Source organism: Diadema antillarum, unplaced genomic scaffold, assembly GCF_040938485.1.
Source record: "Diadema antillarum isolate AM-2024a unplaced genomic scaffold, OU_Dant_1.0 seq00001996_RagTag, whole genome shotgun sequence".
Lineage (NCBI taxonomy): Eukaryota > Metazoa > Echinodermata > Echinoidea > Diadematoida > Diadematidae > Diadema > Diadema antillarum.
This window is the reverse complement of record NW_027272652.1, coordinates 204,525-221,205: the sequence shown is the minus strand read 5'-3', so window position 1 is coordinate 221,205 and position 16,681 is coordinate 204,525. Positions and strand designations below refer to the sequence as shown.

At 40.9% G+C, this 16,681-nt stretch overlaps 1 protein-coding gene across 1 annotated transcript; it reads left to right on the top strand.

The window, feature by feature from the left end:
- Positions 1-1,165: 1,165 nt before the first annotated feature.
- On the top strand, positions 1,166-16,538 carry LOC139713533 (uncharacterized; the record flags this gene model as incomplete). The annotated part of the gene is made up of 7 exons (XM_071625257.1): positions 1,166-1,489; positions 4,952-5,212; positions 6,609-6,743; positions 7,805-7,969; positions 9,408-9,542; positions 12,738-12,881; positions 16,231-16,538. Coding segments are annotated over 7 exons (1,472 nt in total), but the record flags the coding sequence as incomplete, so codon positions are not given.
- Positions 16,539-16,681: the final 143 nt, after the last annotated feature.

Here is a 16,681-nt window from a genome sequence, read left to right as displayed (position 1 = left end):
TATGGAAAATAAATGATAGTTAACAAATAAAGATAATATTTGCATTCCGGCAAAGTACAAAGTTGTGTGTTTGTTTCTGTGTTGTTGTTGTTGTGTTTTTTTTTTGGGGGGGGGGGGGGGAGGGGGAATTGAGAGAATGCATTGGTCTCATGGGCCTTCTTTGCTTAGTGTCGAACTCATGAGCTGTGTAACTCTTGGGCTGTATATGACTCGTGGGCTGTGTGAGTCGTGGGTGTCGGTTTCGTGATGTGCATCCGACGTAATAAACTACATTTGGGCTTGATAAGCATTTGTGGTGCAAAGTCAAAGTCTGATAGGGTATTGGATTTTTAAAGTTCATCAACTAAAATCTCTATTTGATACGTAGGCCTATATAGTGACACAAATGCCGATCAGTGATCATTCAGTTTTAGTTTCAGTTATAACAGGGAGGTGGTCTCTCTTCCACCTCCCTGGTTACAATGCGATATCATAAATTATAAGTTACAACTATACAGGAACTTCCTAATCCAGAAAATCGGTACAAGACTAAACGCCCCCACATAGAGAAGAAGAAGAAAAAAAGAAGGCAACACACACATGCACACACACACACACACACACACAAATCACATTAAAGGGACATTTGAGACGGTTATGTATTACACAAATCGACAGGTCCATGTATAGATTTGTGGAATTTATTGTGGTCCTTGAGCAGAGAAATCAATACTTTGAAAATTACACTGAACAGTGATGATGATATAGGAGGGTCATGCATTTCAGACAGAAATGTAGCAGTGTAATTCCATTACAAGTTCACCTGTGAATAATCAAACTTTCTTCTACTTCCTTGAGCCCCAACTCATGCATTCTTATGGTGAGGCTGCCATGTCATCATGCTTGTTCATTGCATTTTGTTATGAATCTTTGAAAACATTCTTATTCTTCATCCCGATCACTATAAATTCTGAAAATCTGTACTTAGGGTTGGTTTTTATTCAAATGTAAAAGTCTGAAAACCATCCGGAGGTCTCCTTTGAATACTGCCTTCAAATAATATTGTGTAAACATGCGAGAAGGGCAAGTGAAAGTTTGATTTTGTGACGGTTTTCACTATTTATTTCTTTTTCTATTTGACCTTTTGTCATTAACTTTGGACTGCTTTTAACCACTATCATCGCAGGGCAAGAGGTGTACATCACTGTGGTGGCCAGTGGATATGCCGACATTGAAAGCAGTCAACATGGTTACGAGTGTTACAGGAGTGATCCCATCAACGCCAACCTTGCCTTTGGCCGAACCGTTGACATACCCGTAAACCCGAATCATTTGAGCAGTACTGTTGATTCTCAGCCTCATCAGGATCCGTCGTACGCAGCTGCTGCTGAAGAAGCCGTCTTCGCCACCAGTCTGAACGACGCAAACGGGTTCGGGCCGTTCTACTGTCGTGGCTCCGCCCAAGGATACAGCACAACTCAAGTTACTACGTTCTTCTCGAGAGCAGATGGTGTGTAAGATTCGATGATCATCACTTAGTGTAATCCCACTTCGTCTTATATCCATTAGTCTCGACCTGCATAGTTTAATCCTGTTCCGTCCACAACCAGTTCGTCCAATGACCATTTAGTCCAATTGCCACTTAGCCTCATTACCAGTTAGTCTACTTCCAGATGGGCTATGACCATGCCCATTTCGTCTAATACCCACAGTTTATTACACAAGATGGGAAAATCCAAGGAGACAAAATTCCAGTTAGACCATCTGATCATTAGATAATTAGTCAAACTTGGCATTCACTAGACCAACTTGAGACTTAGACCAGACGAAATTGATAGTAGACCAAATGAGTTTAGCCGTACTGGTGTTAGACGAACTAGGAAGTAGACCATCTGATATTAGACCAAGTGGCAATTTCCCATCCCAGCTATCGACACATAACTGTCGATGGGATCCCAAAGGGTGCAGATAACGTTTTCTGTAAAAGTTCCATCTGAATTAAAAGTAGAATCCACCAATATTTGTTAGGGCTGGTCCTTTAAGTCTTGAAAATAAAAATGATATTACAATCCACTCAACACTCCTCTGGCCTATGACCAGTGCTATTTGTAAAAGAAAGGATAGTGCAGTTGAACTTCGGACCCATTCTTTTGACCCAAAGAAGTACGAAATATCTACATATAAGAAGGAAACTTCACATAACCTATACTAGAAATATATAGGCCTAACTGTATCAATGCAGAGCAAAAACCACTTACCTCGACAGTGCTGCATGGAGAGAAGATAATCGTGGTAAAATAAAACCGAACACAAACAAACGATGACCTTGTCCAACACCAAGCAAGAGAAAGAAAATCCCTGTAGATCAGTGCAAAAATGATCAAAATCAGATAAGATACAAGGAAGCTATGATAGTCTGAAATATCACAATTTAAGACACTTCTTGACCAGTCGTTTTGGATACTTAAATCAGTAAGTGGACGATGACATGTCATGCTCTCACAATTTCTTATATATTCATTTAATGTGCAAAAATTACAAAAATCTCATATTTCAGCTGTTTACATATAAAACTTGCCTTAATCCTATCGAAAATAAAGAAGAACTTGTTGTGGGAACATGCTTTTACTTGTACCAGCTAAAAGATCATTTTTCGGAATTTCATATATAATATAAATGAAAAATTGTGACCGTATGACATCATCAACTCGCTCATTTGAATATTCATAAGGACTGGTCAAGTAATGTTTTCCGAAAAAAAAAATGTGATGTCTCAAAATGTTATGTCCTCCTTATTTCCTATCCGATTTTTGTTATTATTGTATCGTTCTGTAGGGAATATTTTCTCTTTCTTTTGAAGTTTATTTATTTTTTGTGGTAGACTTTCTCTTCAAAGTTTTTGCAAGTTTTCTCGCAAAGTTCATGAGTAGCAGTCACATTAATCAGATCAGATGAGGAGAAGGAGCCATAGCCGCGCATGCATCCCGTTGACCAACCTAGTCCACCTCCCAATTGCCTCCCCCTTTTTTTATGGGGGCAGGGTGGAGGGGCATGAAACCAGAAAGAAAAATTAGATAATGCACTACCTTTAATGCAAAGTAAAAGTTGTCCAGTGTAAAATCACATATCCATGTAGTGATCGGTTTTAGGGGCCGTGGGCAATTACCCCTGGGCAATTACCCCAGATCCTTCCCCTGACCTTAACCTTAATCCTAATCCTGAACCTAATCCTAACCCTAACCCGAACTCTAACCCTAAACCTCACCCTAATCCTAATCTCTATACTCTAACCTTATCACTATAAACCAGTATTTAAGTGGAGGGGGGGGGGGGGGTAATTGCCCTGATACATAGGTTTTAATTTTGGCTTGCGTTTATCAACTTTCCCCTGTTTAAACGGCTTTCCAAAGCCCTTTCCAAAGCCCTTTCCAAAGCCCTTTCCAAAGCTCTTTCCAAAGCCCTGTACTATTAATGTGCCGCTTGTTTTATCATCATAAAGACATATCTTCCTTTGAGAGTGACGAGTCATGATGCAATGCCACATGAATCAATTGTCTTCCTATCAGTTTAGCACATACATGTACTTCAAATATTTCTGAGTGGCGGCATGAGACTTTGGGTGCGTTTATCAACTCCTTTTCTCGACAGAAACAGGTTTTCCAAACAGCTTTCTAGGAATTTTTACGAGTTGATAAACGCAAAGCTGTTTTGAAAGCCCTTTCGGAAAGCCTTTTCGAAAAGGTGCGTTTATCAACTCTCCTTTTCTCAGCAGAAACAGGTTTTCCAATCAGCTTTCAAGGAATTTTTACGAGTTGATAAACGCAAAGCTGTTTTGAAAGCCGCAAATTTGTGGCTGTCCAAACAGGTTTCCTAAACAGGTTTTCAGAAACCAGTTTGTAAAAGCCTTTTGAAGTTGATAAACGCAAACTGTTTTGAAACGGCTTTGTAGTATTGTATTGCAGTTACGAACAATGCACGCCTTATATGACCTCTCCTCCTCTGGTCGAATTGCGCAATGCAGCTGTGCAGTGACAGGCCAGTTATCGTGTTCGCGAAGAGTTGATAAACTATTTTGGAAGCCGTTTCTAAAGGGCTTTGGAAACGGCTTTTGAAAGCCGTTTAAACAGGGGAAAGTTGATAAACGCAGGATCAGGAGCGAGAGCTTTCATCAAGCAGATGCATGCTTTGCATTAAAACGTATGACATGATTCGACTTAATTCGGCTAACATGTGGAACCAAGTGGTGGTAGCTCATTAGCCTTGCCACTGCAACAGAAAAAAAGCAGCACTACCGCACAACGATATCGATGGCACTTTGAAAGAATACTCTGCTCAGTTAGAATTACAGGTTACCTTTACAGGGACTGTACACTACTGGTTGAGGTGGGGATTCATGTTTTGAACATTCCTAAGTGAGATAATGAGAAACCTCTTGTGAAATATGAAAGAGCATGTAATTTATAGAAGGATTCAACGTTTATTTGATGAAAATTGGTTTTCAAATGGCTGAGATATACAAAAAAGTGATAATAAAAGGCAACAGGCCATGCCTTTTATTAGGATCTCTTTGTTTCACCTTGTTTTGGGATATCTCAGCCATTTCAAAACCGATTTTCATCAAATAAACTTTTGATACCCCTTAGAATTGCATGCTCTTTGACATCTCATAGAGTGGTTTCTGAATATCTCGCAAAACATTAAAAGCTAAATCCTCACCTTGACCAGAACTGTACACATCCTTTAACCTTTTCTGTGCCAGAGTGCACAATTTTTTTACACAAAAACCTATCGACAGGTAATATAATATATGGCACGCAGGAAGTTAATAAGAAGAGCAAAGCTGCTCGTCAATTAGCTCAAATCGTTTTCAAATAAAAAAATTCATTGGTTTTGATCATTGTCATGGCATTTCTCTAACCAAAATGAAGACACACGCAATCGTGCCCATTCTTTTTTGTGTGTGTTTCCACAGCCCACTTTGTTCCGGCAAGTGGAGTGTTCACCCGAACCGTGAACGTTGGAGATACAGGAGTGTCTATCAGCATGACAAAACGTCATACTATTATAAGACGAATCGACTGGAGGAAAGATGTTGCCCGCATAGATAATTACAACGAGCTGAATTATCTTATCAGCGCACCAATAGTGTTGTCTGACGAAGGGTTTTATGAGATTCACTACTATAATATGAGGTCCCAAGGAAGAGGAGCCGTGGTACGACTTATTGTCAGAGGTAAAGTATCTATGGCAACTATACCCCTTGGGTTGTGGGTGTGTTCGTGTTCTTGTTGTTGTTGTTCTTGTTGTTGTTGGTGGTGGTGGTGGTAGTGTCCGTCAAGCATATTGCGCTATTTCATGTAACTATCTCACTAAGGTCATGCCAGGGGAAGCCACAACTACTGCTCCTAAGTGAGGAAAAGGGTGATCACGACTTTTCTTATACTTTTCTCAAGTCCCGTAGAAGAATAGCGTCCTCAAAAAACTCCTCAGCATTTATTTGTACGTATTACGTATCCGTCAAGTTACAGGCCCTACTTTTGCGGTTCCCTCATGTTTTATATCTTGTTAAGATTAGTCGTTTATGTAGTTCTCTTTGGACACATTTTCAAGTCATAATCTATTGCATATCATCCTTTTCGTATGTTGTTTGTTATAGAATATTGTATACTTATTTCAATATAAAGTGATGTATGTAAATAAACATAAACATGAACATGAACATGTCCATGTCCACTGAGTCTTGAGTGTAAGACTGGTTCAGTTTCAGTAATCAAATCAAATCAAATCTAAAGTCTGTTGTGCGTTTATTTATAGCTCAAACAATGATAGAATGCACTTATTTAACATTAAGACTTAGTCGCTGAGAGGGAGTATTTGTTGAATACACTAATTTCACGATAAGATAGGTCTGTGCATTTGCACAGAAAGATTTTGTAAGTTGCTCGCCAAGCTTGACGCCTATACCAAATTATGCTGCGACTTTTTGCCACTTATCAAGTTAAACCCAACTGCTTGGCCCCTTGGTCACACATTTCAGTGTACTGTATGGATGCAAGTGACTCTTCAAAAATAAACATGGCACCAGCTACTTTTTGATGCTCAGTGTCATCATTCTGCCCCCCCCCCCCCCCCCCCCCCCGTCCGGAGCTGCTTGTAACCTTTGACCGGGTGTTTGAACCATGATGCCACATTTCGCCAATTAACTGAGTAGAATACCTGGCAATTTATACTGAGATTAAAGTAATGGCAAGGCCGTCCGGAAGAGCACTGCTAACGCAGCTATAGGATGAGACTACCTTGTGCAAATGGAAGTGTTGAAAAGACCATTGCGCATAATCTATATATGTGATGATTTATGTAGTTTGTTGTGAGGTTCTGTCATTACTTTGCCGGAATCTAGCGTCAAAGATCCTAATAATCTAAGAATAATCAGGAGTTGAATTCGCGAATATATCTTTGAGAAACAATTGCTGTTTTTGTTATCATTTCATCATTATCTGTTGCTGTTAACATTGATGATGATAGCAATGATATTGTTATCATCACCATTATTGTAATTTACCTATATTCATTGTATCCGTTGTTTCTATATACCGGTGCTACCATAATCCTCCTGATTTGTCTTTTAGAGTGTGCTGCTGGGAGGTGGGGCCCGCCCGATTGTGACGGTGTGTGTGATAAGTGCTACAACGGAGGAATGTGTGACGATAAGACTGGTCTCTGCATCTGTCCAAACAACTTCAGAGGACCAAACTGCCTGGAAAGTGAGTGTCACTCACCACATGAGGGCAGCAGAGTTAAATCTGACGTAACTATAAGACTATCTAAACAAATTTAGTGCTCCCTATTTAAAATCGATATCAATCTTGAACAAACATAATAAGGAACGTTCACAGTAAGTAGCAAAAAAAAAACAACAGTAACAAAACTATTACACAAACAATAGAACTCTCGACTGTCAATCTTAGGATTGAACAAGATGAACGAGAAATAACTTTTCTGTTGACAAACGAGGTCTCCTAGTCTGTGAAATGAAGATATTTAGAGCAAATAAGGATGTCGTGTTTTTTTTAACCTGTTCAATGCTGAATTCTGAAATCCACGCAGACTTAATACACAGACCGCTAGGTTCCCGTAGTGAATGGGTTAACTTATTACAATTATTCCTTGAAAAAAAAAATTAACATCCATCTCCTGTCGAACTATTACTGTGGCAAATACTCAGTATTATGGGCAAATATTGATGCAGCATCTATCTAGTACATGCAAATCAACCATTTTTAAGTTGGATTTGAATTGTGGGTTGCAATTATGGTGTAAAAAAATATATATATTTTCGAGTAGCTGTCGCAGGCCTTTTAAGCATTTATATTCAAGCCGTGTCCATCCTGCAACAAAGATGAAGTAAGCGTTCCAGTCAGCGCATTCTGTGTGAAGCATCCCTTTGTAAGCTACACGGGTACCATTATCAGGAATTTTAAGTTGTATAACCAAAGGATCCAATGTCTCATAAATATAACAGTTTCCGATAAACTGAAAAACAGGGCAATTCCGGTTCGGGTATACATGTAGTATGCTAGATAAAAGACATATTGCTTCATCTCTGTGTGTAAATGAACAAAGAAAACATTTTTGCTCATATCTTCCTTCAGTGAAATAGCGTTAAGAAATGCCATGCGTTTCTCTGCAAAATATCTTCACCTGAGTGAAAATACATGTCGTTACTGAATACGGTAAACACGATAATCATTATGAGCGTCAGAATATTCTTTGGTTTGTCTGTCAACGTTACCATAGTAAATTTGACAATTTCATCTGATGTCAGTTTGTAGGAGCAGTGGAGGAAATCGGTTTGGACGGGATTGTGAGTTCAAATGTTCCCAGGACTCCAGCGATCCAGACGACGGATGCAGCGGTCGTTTGTTTTGTCTTCCCGACCCCTATGGGTGCTCCTGTGACGTAGGAGTCAGAGGACTGGCTTGCAATGATGGTATATATAATAATGAATCTCTCATTCTGTATGTCTGCTCCAACGGCGGTCATTTTCGTAGGAAAAAAAAATCACTACAAAGCGATATAAAATAAAACTTCAATTACAAAGGATGAAACAAAACCAGCTCAGAGCAAAAGGCAAGACAGAAGCAGTCACTATACAATCATTAACAAACATTTTGAAGTATATAAAGTACCCTCTTAAAAAATGTGGACTAACTTCGGATCAAATATATCAATGCTGCTCTGTTATACTACTCGGTTGTTGCCATGTGAACAGACTCATGCATATACATTTTAGTTGCATGCTCTCTCAAATTCTTTCCCATCGGTGTTTTTCCTTCCACTTCTAGTAAGACCTTGGTCGTGTCGCATAGTTTCCCCTCCTTTCTTTTTTTCCTTTCTTTTATGCATCATTGCAGCTGGCTGGTATATCACATATAGGAATTGCAATTGATTCATGTTCTCCATTTTTTTAATCTTTCCCCGTGTTTATGGAAGCCGGAATGTTTAAACCCTAATAGTACTTAAGTATTCACGTCATTGTCACTCCCATGTCTAAATTGCTATGAGAGCAACTGCTATAGTGTGCAGCATGTGGTTACTTGTTCTCATTTTATCACACACATAAATGCATGTAAGAAGAATCTTCTGAGCCCCGAGTAATAGTCATTCTCTTTTGTTTATCATTACTTTTGGTCTTAATTGTACCCGTGCTCCTCATCCTGTTCCCCTTACTAGGCTTTTGTTGGGACCTACACTCAACAAGCTTTGCTTTTTAGTAGGTTCCGTCGTATTTCTCTTCGCATCCTTTACTTTGATTGAAAATGACACATCGACCGTTATGTATTACTTTTGTATTCCTATTTCTTCATGTATATATCCAAGCTGGACATTCTGTATTTTATTTTGTTATATACCATGTATTTTCCATCGAGAAATACGAAAATAAATTGAAATTGAAATTGAAATTGAAATGAGGACTGTAATTGAAATATAGCAAAGTATGGAGAAGTTAAAGAGTTCAAATGATATTCATTTTCCCCCGCAAGAGCAGTAACCCTCACAGCCACATTATGCAAATTGTGTAGGGTGATGATGTTATCTTCTTAAAAGCCCTAATTCCTTAACATACAATTTTTACGTTATTTCAGTTATTCTGAAGTAAAGCAGGCAGTTATCGTTCACATTGTCCTTTCTCCTCATGATAAAAAGTGGATCAAGTACCTTTTGAAAAGGAACTCTTCAATTGTGTTTGGGTAATATTCCTTTTTCCCCCTTTCATGTTTTCAGGTTGTTGGGTGTTTGTTTTTTTCTTCATTTACGAAAGAAAACTGAAAAGTAGGAAAGGAATGTGTGTGTTTTGTGTGGGCGCGTGCGCACGCGCGTGTTTGTAACATAGATACTGTATACTGTTCGTTCCTCTGTCCTTGCAGTTTGTGGGAGTGGAATGTTTGGCCCCGGATGTTCTCAAACATGTCACTGTCAGGTGGAATCCAACTGCAGCCCTTATACTGGGGAGTGTTCATCAGGAGGTTGCCAGGCCGGCTGGACGGGTGACAATTGCCAGAGTAAGTCGTGCTTTCTTCGTCTACGTTCCCTCTCTCCCTCTCCCTGTCGGATTTTGACAGTTCGACTCTGCCTGGCAAATCTAGCAATACACAAATGCAATGGGCGATTTCATCAAAGCCGGTGTGTGAGTTGTCACTTTCAATCACATAGCGTGCATCCCCTGCCCATGGGCCTAGAATTTCTCGGTACATAATATCACCAATACCCAGGTGCCGTGCGCAGAGCAGGGTTTTAGATGCATTATGGGATTATTACATAAGGTTGGTTGGGCTTGATCGAATTGATATGATCGGCTGTGGGAACCCACCTAGGCCTATGGATAGCATAGAAATCCTCCGCCAGGTGAAGCTTTTAGGCGCCACAGAACCCCGTGTTTGGGAGTCCGGGGCTTTAGCCACTGTATATGCAGTGTCTTCCTCATAGTACTCAGTATAGGACAGAGTGGTATTGCTTGGGTATCCTGACTTGTAAGATAAGCTTGTAGAGGTAGTATCCTCTGTGGTGGGAGAACCTCCAAAACACTCCAATTTCAAGGTATAAAAGTATGGTGTTACGGCCAAACCCGGCTTGGGATGAGAGCTGAATATACCCATGGTACAGTCAGTTCTACCATCGCCATCCTGTGCACAGATCTAGCCACCAACACCATGTCCGGCCGCAGGGCAGTCACCAGCACCTCCTCTGGCACTGTAGGATTTCCCTCGTCCATCCGCACCTCCAAATCGTCTCCCGCTGCTAGAATCCCTCCAACATACATATTATCCCCTCGGCCCTTCTCGCACTGCATCTCACCCCCTCCTTCACAAAATGATTCCCCTCACCCAACAGGCCCATTCTTCCTTCTCGCCTCCACTGGCACCCTTGCTACACCCATATCCTTCAACGACTAGTTGTGCCTCCATGTATAGGCCTGCAATAGTCCTCCATACACTGGCAGAATGTGTTCTAGTGAGCCCTTAGCCTTCTTGCAAACCCTACATCCAATGTCCTCCAACCCCATCCCCCCACCTCTTCAGATTTACCGTGGAAGGCAAAACATGAAAGATGGAACTGATCATGAAGCGCACAGCTCCAATGGACATTGACCTGAGGTCATTTCATGACGCCTTCCTTTGCTACACCCCTTCCACTCGAGTCCACGCCCCTGTACTCCCTGCTATACGGCCTTGGCAAAGCGGTTCTCCTTCTCCTTGACCACCTCCACCGCAAAATCCCTCCTGCCCTTCCTACCTTCATTGCTTTACCATCTCACACCCTGATGAAACCCGACCCCCGTTCCGCCCCACCTAAACGGCGCGCCCCGCATCTCCTTCCACTTTGCCATTGCTACTGCCTCATCCGCAGCCCCCTCCACTTCCTCCCCGTGTGGATCGGTGGCTTAAATCCTGCTATAGTCTGGTCTTTTTGACTCCCTCATCATCATTATCACTAGCCTAACCTTGCCAGCTTTAAACTCCTCAACCACTGACGTCATAGGAAATTGCAGCTTATCTGATCTGCAAAAGAATGTCAGATCTGTAAGCATTCTCAGAACGCCTAACCACTTCCGGTAGTACGAATTCATCTTCTGTTACATCCTCTCAACCCTGGACTCTGCCACCTAGTACATCTGCAGTTGCCGCGGTAGCAAGCCAAATGGACAGCATCACACCACATCACATTCCCAGGGATCGTCCTGTCAACACCACATCTTCGCATTCCCAAGGATGAGCGTCCTGTCCACCCTCTTCAGCCACTCCACCACTTTGTCATAGATCTACACACCTCGATGCCTATAATTCAACTTGTCCTGATACCATCCCCCAAGGCTCTTCACCCCCTGCTCCGCAACCTGAGGTATATCAGGTATATCCTCTCCCCCAATCTGAAACCTCCTTGTGGCCACCTTTCCCTTCCTCACAAGGATGGCACTGAGCGACTGTTCTTGGCCTTGAACTTCATCCGTGTCCAGGCCACCAACTCCTATAACCTGTGGTGCCCATCTTCAACCCGAGTCTCATTGCCAGACACGATGGTGATGTCATCCATGAAAACCCTAACTGAAGGTATAACTACCTCTGTAGCTAGCGTCAACCCCTCAATCCCTAGAACAAACAGCAGCGGTAAGACTGGGCACCCCCATCGGAATGCCATTCTCTAACACCAGCCATTCCGTCTTGTAAGTCTGGGTCGTGATTCTCATCCTAAACTGGCTGCATCTACATACCTCTTCTTCAGGTCCTCATACCGGCCCTTCAGAATAGCTCTTTCCCCCATCTGCCTGCCTCCACCTACGGCCAAGCTCTTCTTCTCCGCCCTCAACTGAAAAACATCAAACGCATCTTCCTCGACTCTGACTTTCTAACACGCCTCCACACTCTCTACACCTTCACTACCCACAGGCTTTATCCCAAACTCCTCTGCACAAGCCCCATAACACAACTCCTCCAACATACGCATCTTCTTCTCAACACTCTCAACCAATTCCACTTCCAAAACTCCCACAAGCTTGATGTCAAAAAACTCCCACTTATCACTACTCGCCGGTGGCCATGCAGTCGGCTCTTTCCGCTCCAACACAGCATGTAGAGCATGCTGGGGGTCTCTGGCTCTGTGCATGGTCTGAAACCAGACTGGGACCTCCCACTGTCTCACCCAGCTCAGTGCTGGTGCAGTCATGCCCTACTGCCACTCTTCCACAACTCGTTCTTGCCCTGTGAACTGCCACACCTCTGTTCCCCTTGAACCTCTTGCCGCATTCCTCACACATACCCTCTTGGTCTACATTCATTATCGTGATCCAAAGTACCCGCCCTTTCAGAATTCAGCAGCATGGATTCTTATTCGGCACGACTCAATGCGAAGGGGCGGATGAGCGGGTGAGTCGCCTTTCAGTCAAGTTGCACACTCACAAATAGGGGGTGAAAACCTCTCCCACTGCTACCCCTCAGCCCTGGCGCACAGCCCTACAGCTTTAATGAGGGTCCGCCGGTTATTGTTTGCCGAAGGCATCAGGTTAGCCTTCCTTGATGCCCCACCTATCCTGTTCTACTTATGCTCTTGTTTATCTGCAGTGAAACCGAAATATATTTGGATTAACTTGAATTGACGAAGTCTGCGCTTGATATCATATTCGACGAATCACTGTTAAATAATGTAGGCTCCTGATTTTAGAACTGAGAGTTTTTCAAGTGGCGCTTGTGCTCATCCCGCAGTTCCCCAAGAGTGCGACGTTGGCTACTACGGCCCGCAGTGCACCAGTAAATGTAGCTGTGCTATGGACGCAGCTTGCAACCGCGACACGGGGGCGTGTCCTGGGGAGATGTGTGCTGCCGGCTACGACAAGGTCAACTGCAGAGGTAAAAGAACACACAAAAAAAGAAGTAAAAGAAGAAAAGAGAGTTCTAGATTTCATTCAGTGATAGAAGCATACCATGAACCCCTTACTCACGACTAGATTCCAATCCACTTGAAATGAATTTCACTATTTTTGAAAGGTAATACCAAAGACGACTTTTCCATAACACGTTGCAGAAATGCAGAACTTATTATTTGAACATGATAAGAAAGACTTTTCAAGATGATGTAAATTGGTACACGCCCAAGAATGGTACACTGGTATTGCCAACTGCTGAAAATCATTCGCGACGTACTGATATTGTTGTCAATCTTGTTTTTACAGCTTGTGAGGGCGCTTTTTTCGGGCTTGACTGCCTGAACGAGTGCCACTGTGAAGAGTCGGCTTGTGATAAAGTTACCGGAGTTTGCAGTGGACAATGCCTTGCGAACTGGCTCCTACTCGACTGTGTAACTGGTATGCTTCATTGGACCACAGTCAGATTTATCATTCAAAGATATTCTACTAAATATGGTTGTGTTTTACTCATCCAGGAAGGCACCATCAGTATTTAAAACTTGTTTTCCCTTCGAACCCTGTTTGAAAATCAGTTACAAACTTATACAAGATGTAACATTCCCGCTGGCATGGCGGAAATTTTCAATGACTTTTTCTCTTCAATTGCGAAAATTTTTCTCAAAATATTCCTCTTTCTAGTAAATCTTTTAATGATTTTTTAGATACACCCAACTCCAAAACTATATATTTTGACCCAACATATAAAGAAGAAATAATAAAGATTGTTGCTAATTTGAAAGGGGGAAAAAGACCTGGCCATGACGGAATTGACAACTATTTGATAAAAAACATAATTCCTCAAATAGTGGATCCCTTAGTACACATTATCAATTCATCGCTTACAACTGGCCATGTGCCAAATAGCATGAAAATTGCGAAAGTAATTCCTATTTACAAGAAATGGGAGAAGGATGATGTCAATAACTATAGACCCATATCTCTATTATCTTCTATTTCTAAGATTCTTGAAAGAATAGTTTATATCAGGACAGTACGTTTTCTTAAAACCTGCGACATATTCTCAAACTTTCAATTTGGATTCAGGGAAAATCACAACACAACACACGCACTACTTGCCCTCATCGACAAAGTCACACACGCACTCGACACACTTTCACACACAATAGGTATCTTCTTGGACTTCTCCAAGGCCTTTGACACGATTAACCACGGAATACTTCTCGCCAAACTGTCTCATTATGGAATACGTGGAAAGGCCTTGGAGTGGTTCACGAGTTACCTATCAGAAAGATCCCAATTTGTACATGTCAACGGCTTTGACTCTCAAAGTAAAACAATTGCATCTGGTGTTCCACAAGGGAGTTTATTAGGCCCATTGTTATTCATTATTTATATTAATCATTTTCATAGATCCTCGGAGAAACTATCATTCATATTATTCGCGGATGACTCTAACCTTTTTTTTTTCTCACCCTGACCCAAACATTTTAATAAGAACAGTCAATGAAGAACTGAAAAAGGTTATACAATGGATATACGCAAATAAATTGTCATTAAATATTCAAAAAACAAAAGTTATGCTTTTTAGTAATTCTTTAAATAGCCTCCCAGGCAATATAACATTTGGTACTACCTTAGAAGAAGTTTCTTCCTTTAAATTTCTTGGTGTTTGCGTCGATAACAAGCTTTCATGGAGGAATCATATTGATAACATATGTAAAATTATATCACGTAACATTGGCGTAATGAATAGATTAAAATATTATCTTCCTTCATCTGCATTATTAACTCTTTATTCTAGTTTGATACTACCTTATTTAAACTACGGGATTCTTGCTTGGGGTATGTCAGATGTTACTTGATAAACTTCTTTTACTGCAAAAGAAAGCGCTTAGAATTGTTTTTAATTTACATACCCGAGAACATACAGATGCTTTGTTTTCTGACCATAAAATATTAAAAGTAAATGATTTGTATGTGTTTCAACTTGGCCAGTTTATGTTTAATTACAACAGTAACTTTTTACCTAAAATATTCCATGATTCATTTCATCGAAATAGTCATGTTCATAACTATCCCACGCGACGATCCGACGAATTTCATCTTCCATTAATGAGAACCGCACATGCCCAAAATACATTTCTTTATACCGGACCCAGACTTTGGAATAATTTAGATAATAGTTTAAAAGATTCCCAAAATTTGTTACATTTAAATACAAACTCAGAAAATATTTACTTTCTACTTATAATCTTAGATAATTTAAATTGTTTTGATTCATGCTTGAGCCTTCACTTGTCCTGATGTCGCAGCACTTGGCGTGTTCTGTGTGCAGACTTCTCTTCTTTCTTCTCTCCTCTTCCTTTCCTGTCTCTTGTTCTTCGTAGACTCATATTGTTACCGTCTTCTCTCCTCTCGGTACTGTCTCGCGTCTTACAGTGTATACGTGTGGTTAATCGAATGTGTGTACGAACGTGTTGTCCTTGTCATATTTTCCCGGTACACGTGGTTCAGTGAGCAGTGTCCGGGCACTTGCATTGGTATTCTATATTTTTTCCCAACCGGTGTATCTCAAAATAATTACATGTATATCGTTATAGAATAGTATATAATTTACTCATTATTTGTCTAGCGATCCACGTCCGACAAGCTATGCTTTTTAGTGGATCACTATTTTCCATAATCGAATTTATTTTCCGCTCGCCCACGAAGTATTTATACAGTGTTTTCCTAAATATTGTACATGTTATATGTTGTTCTATAATATGTCTCGTATATATATTACATGAATCTTATGCAAACGTTTGAACAATATTTCATCACATGTATACTTTGTACTATATGTTTTTTGATTTTCGATGATTGGAAATAAACTATGATTGAGTTGAATTGAATTGAATTGAACATAGTGAAACACCGCATAACTCCGTTGATATCATGCTACAGCACAAAATTTATTATAACATGATGATAAGACAAAACGGACGCATGAAATATAGCTTTTTCGATATAGAATTTCAGTTACAAATATAGCTATAATTATAACTGTGGCTTTAACAGTTCCGAGTTAATTTCTAAAAGTCAGTCTTGGGACTGCATTGCATTTAACGGGTAATTCTTTTCATTACAAATGTTATCATAATTATCATCAACATTTATTCGTGATGATGATGATATCATTATAATGATAATAATAATGATAATCATCATCATCATCATAATCGTTTTCTGTATCAATATCTCCCTGTTGACCAATCCTGTTATGTTATGTAAGGGCCTCGTTCACGTATTAGATGCTAAGTCTTGCTCCGTTTCGTGTTTTGTTATAACAGGAATATCAAGGATGACGTTTGCAAAAGTCAATCCTTACCAGCCCTCCACCGTCGACTGCTACATTGAGACGGCGGCAGGGGGCGCCGTGTCTTTGCAGACTGTCCTCTACTTCTCTGACACAAACGGAACCATAGATACTACGGGAATCACGCTTCCGACTGGAGGCACGACCAATCCGAGGCGCTTTCAAGTCTCAAGTCTCATGCCGGGAGAATATGCTTGTGTGATCACTATGGAAGGCCGGTTCGCCGAGCTTAGAGAACAGGCAGACGTTTACGGTGCGTATGAAAGGGAAATTAGGGTCTAGGGCATTTACCCCCAGGGCAATATTACCGCGACCCTTCCCCTGACCCTAACCCTAATCTAATCCTGAACCTAATCCTAACCTTAACCCAAACTCTAGACCATAAACCAAACCCTAACCCTAATCTTTACTCCAACCTTAGCACT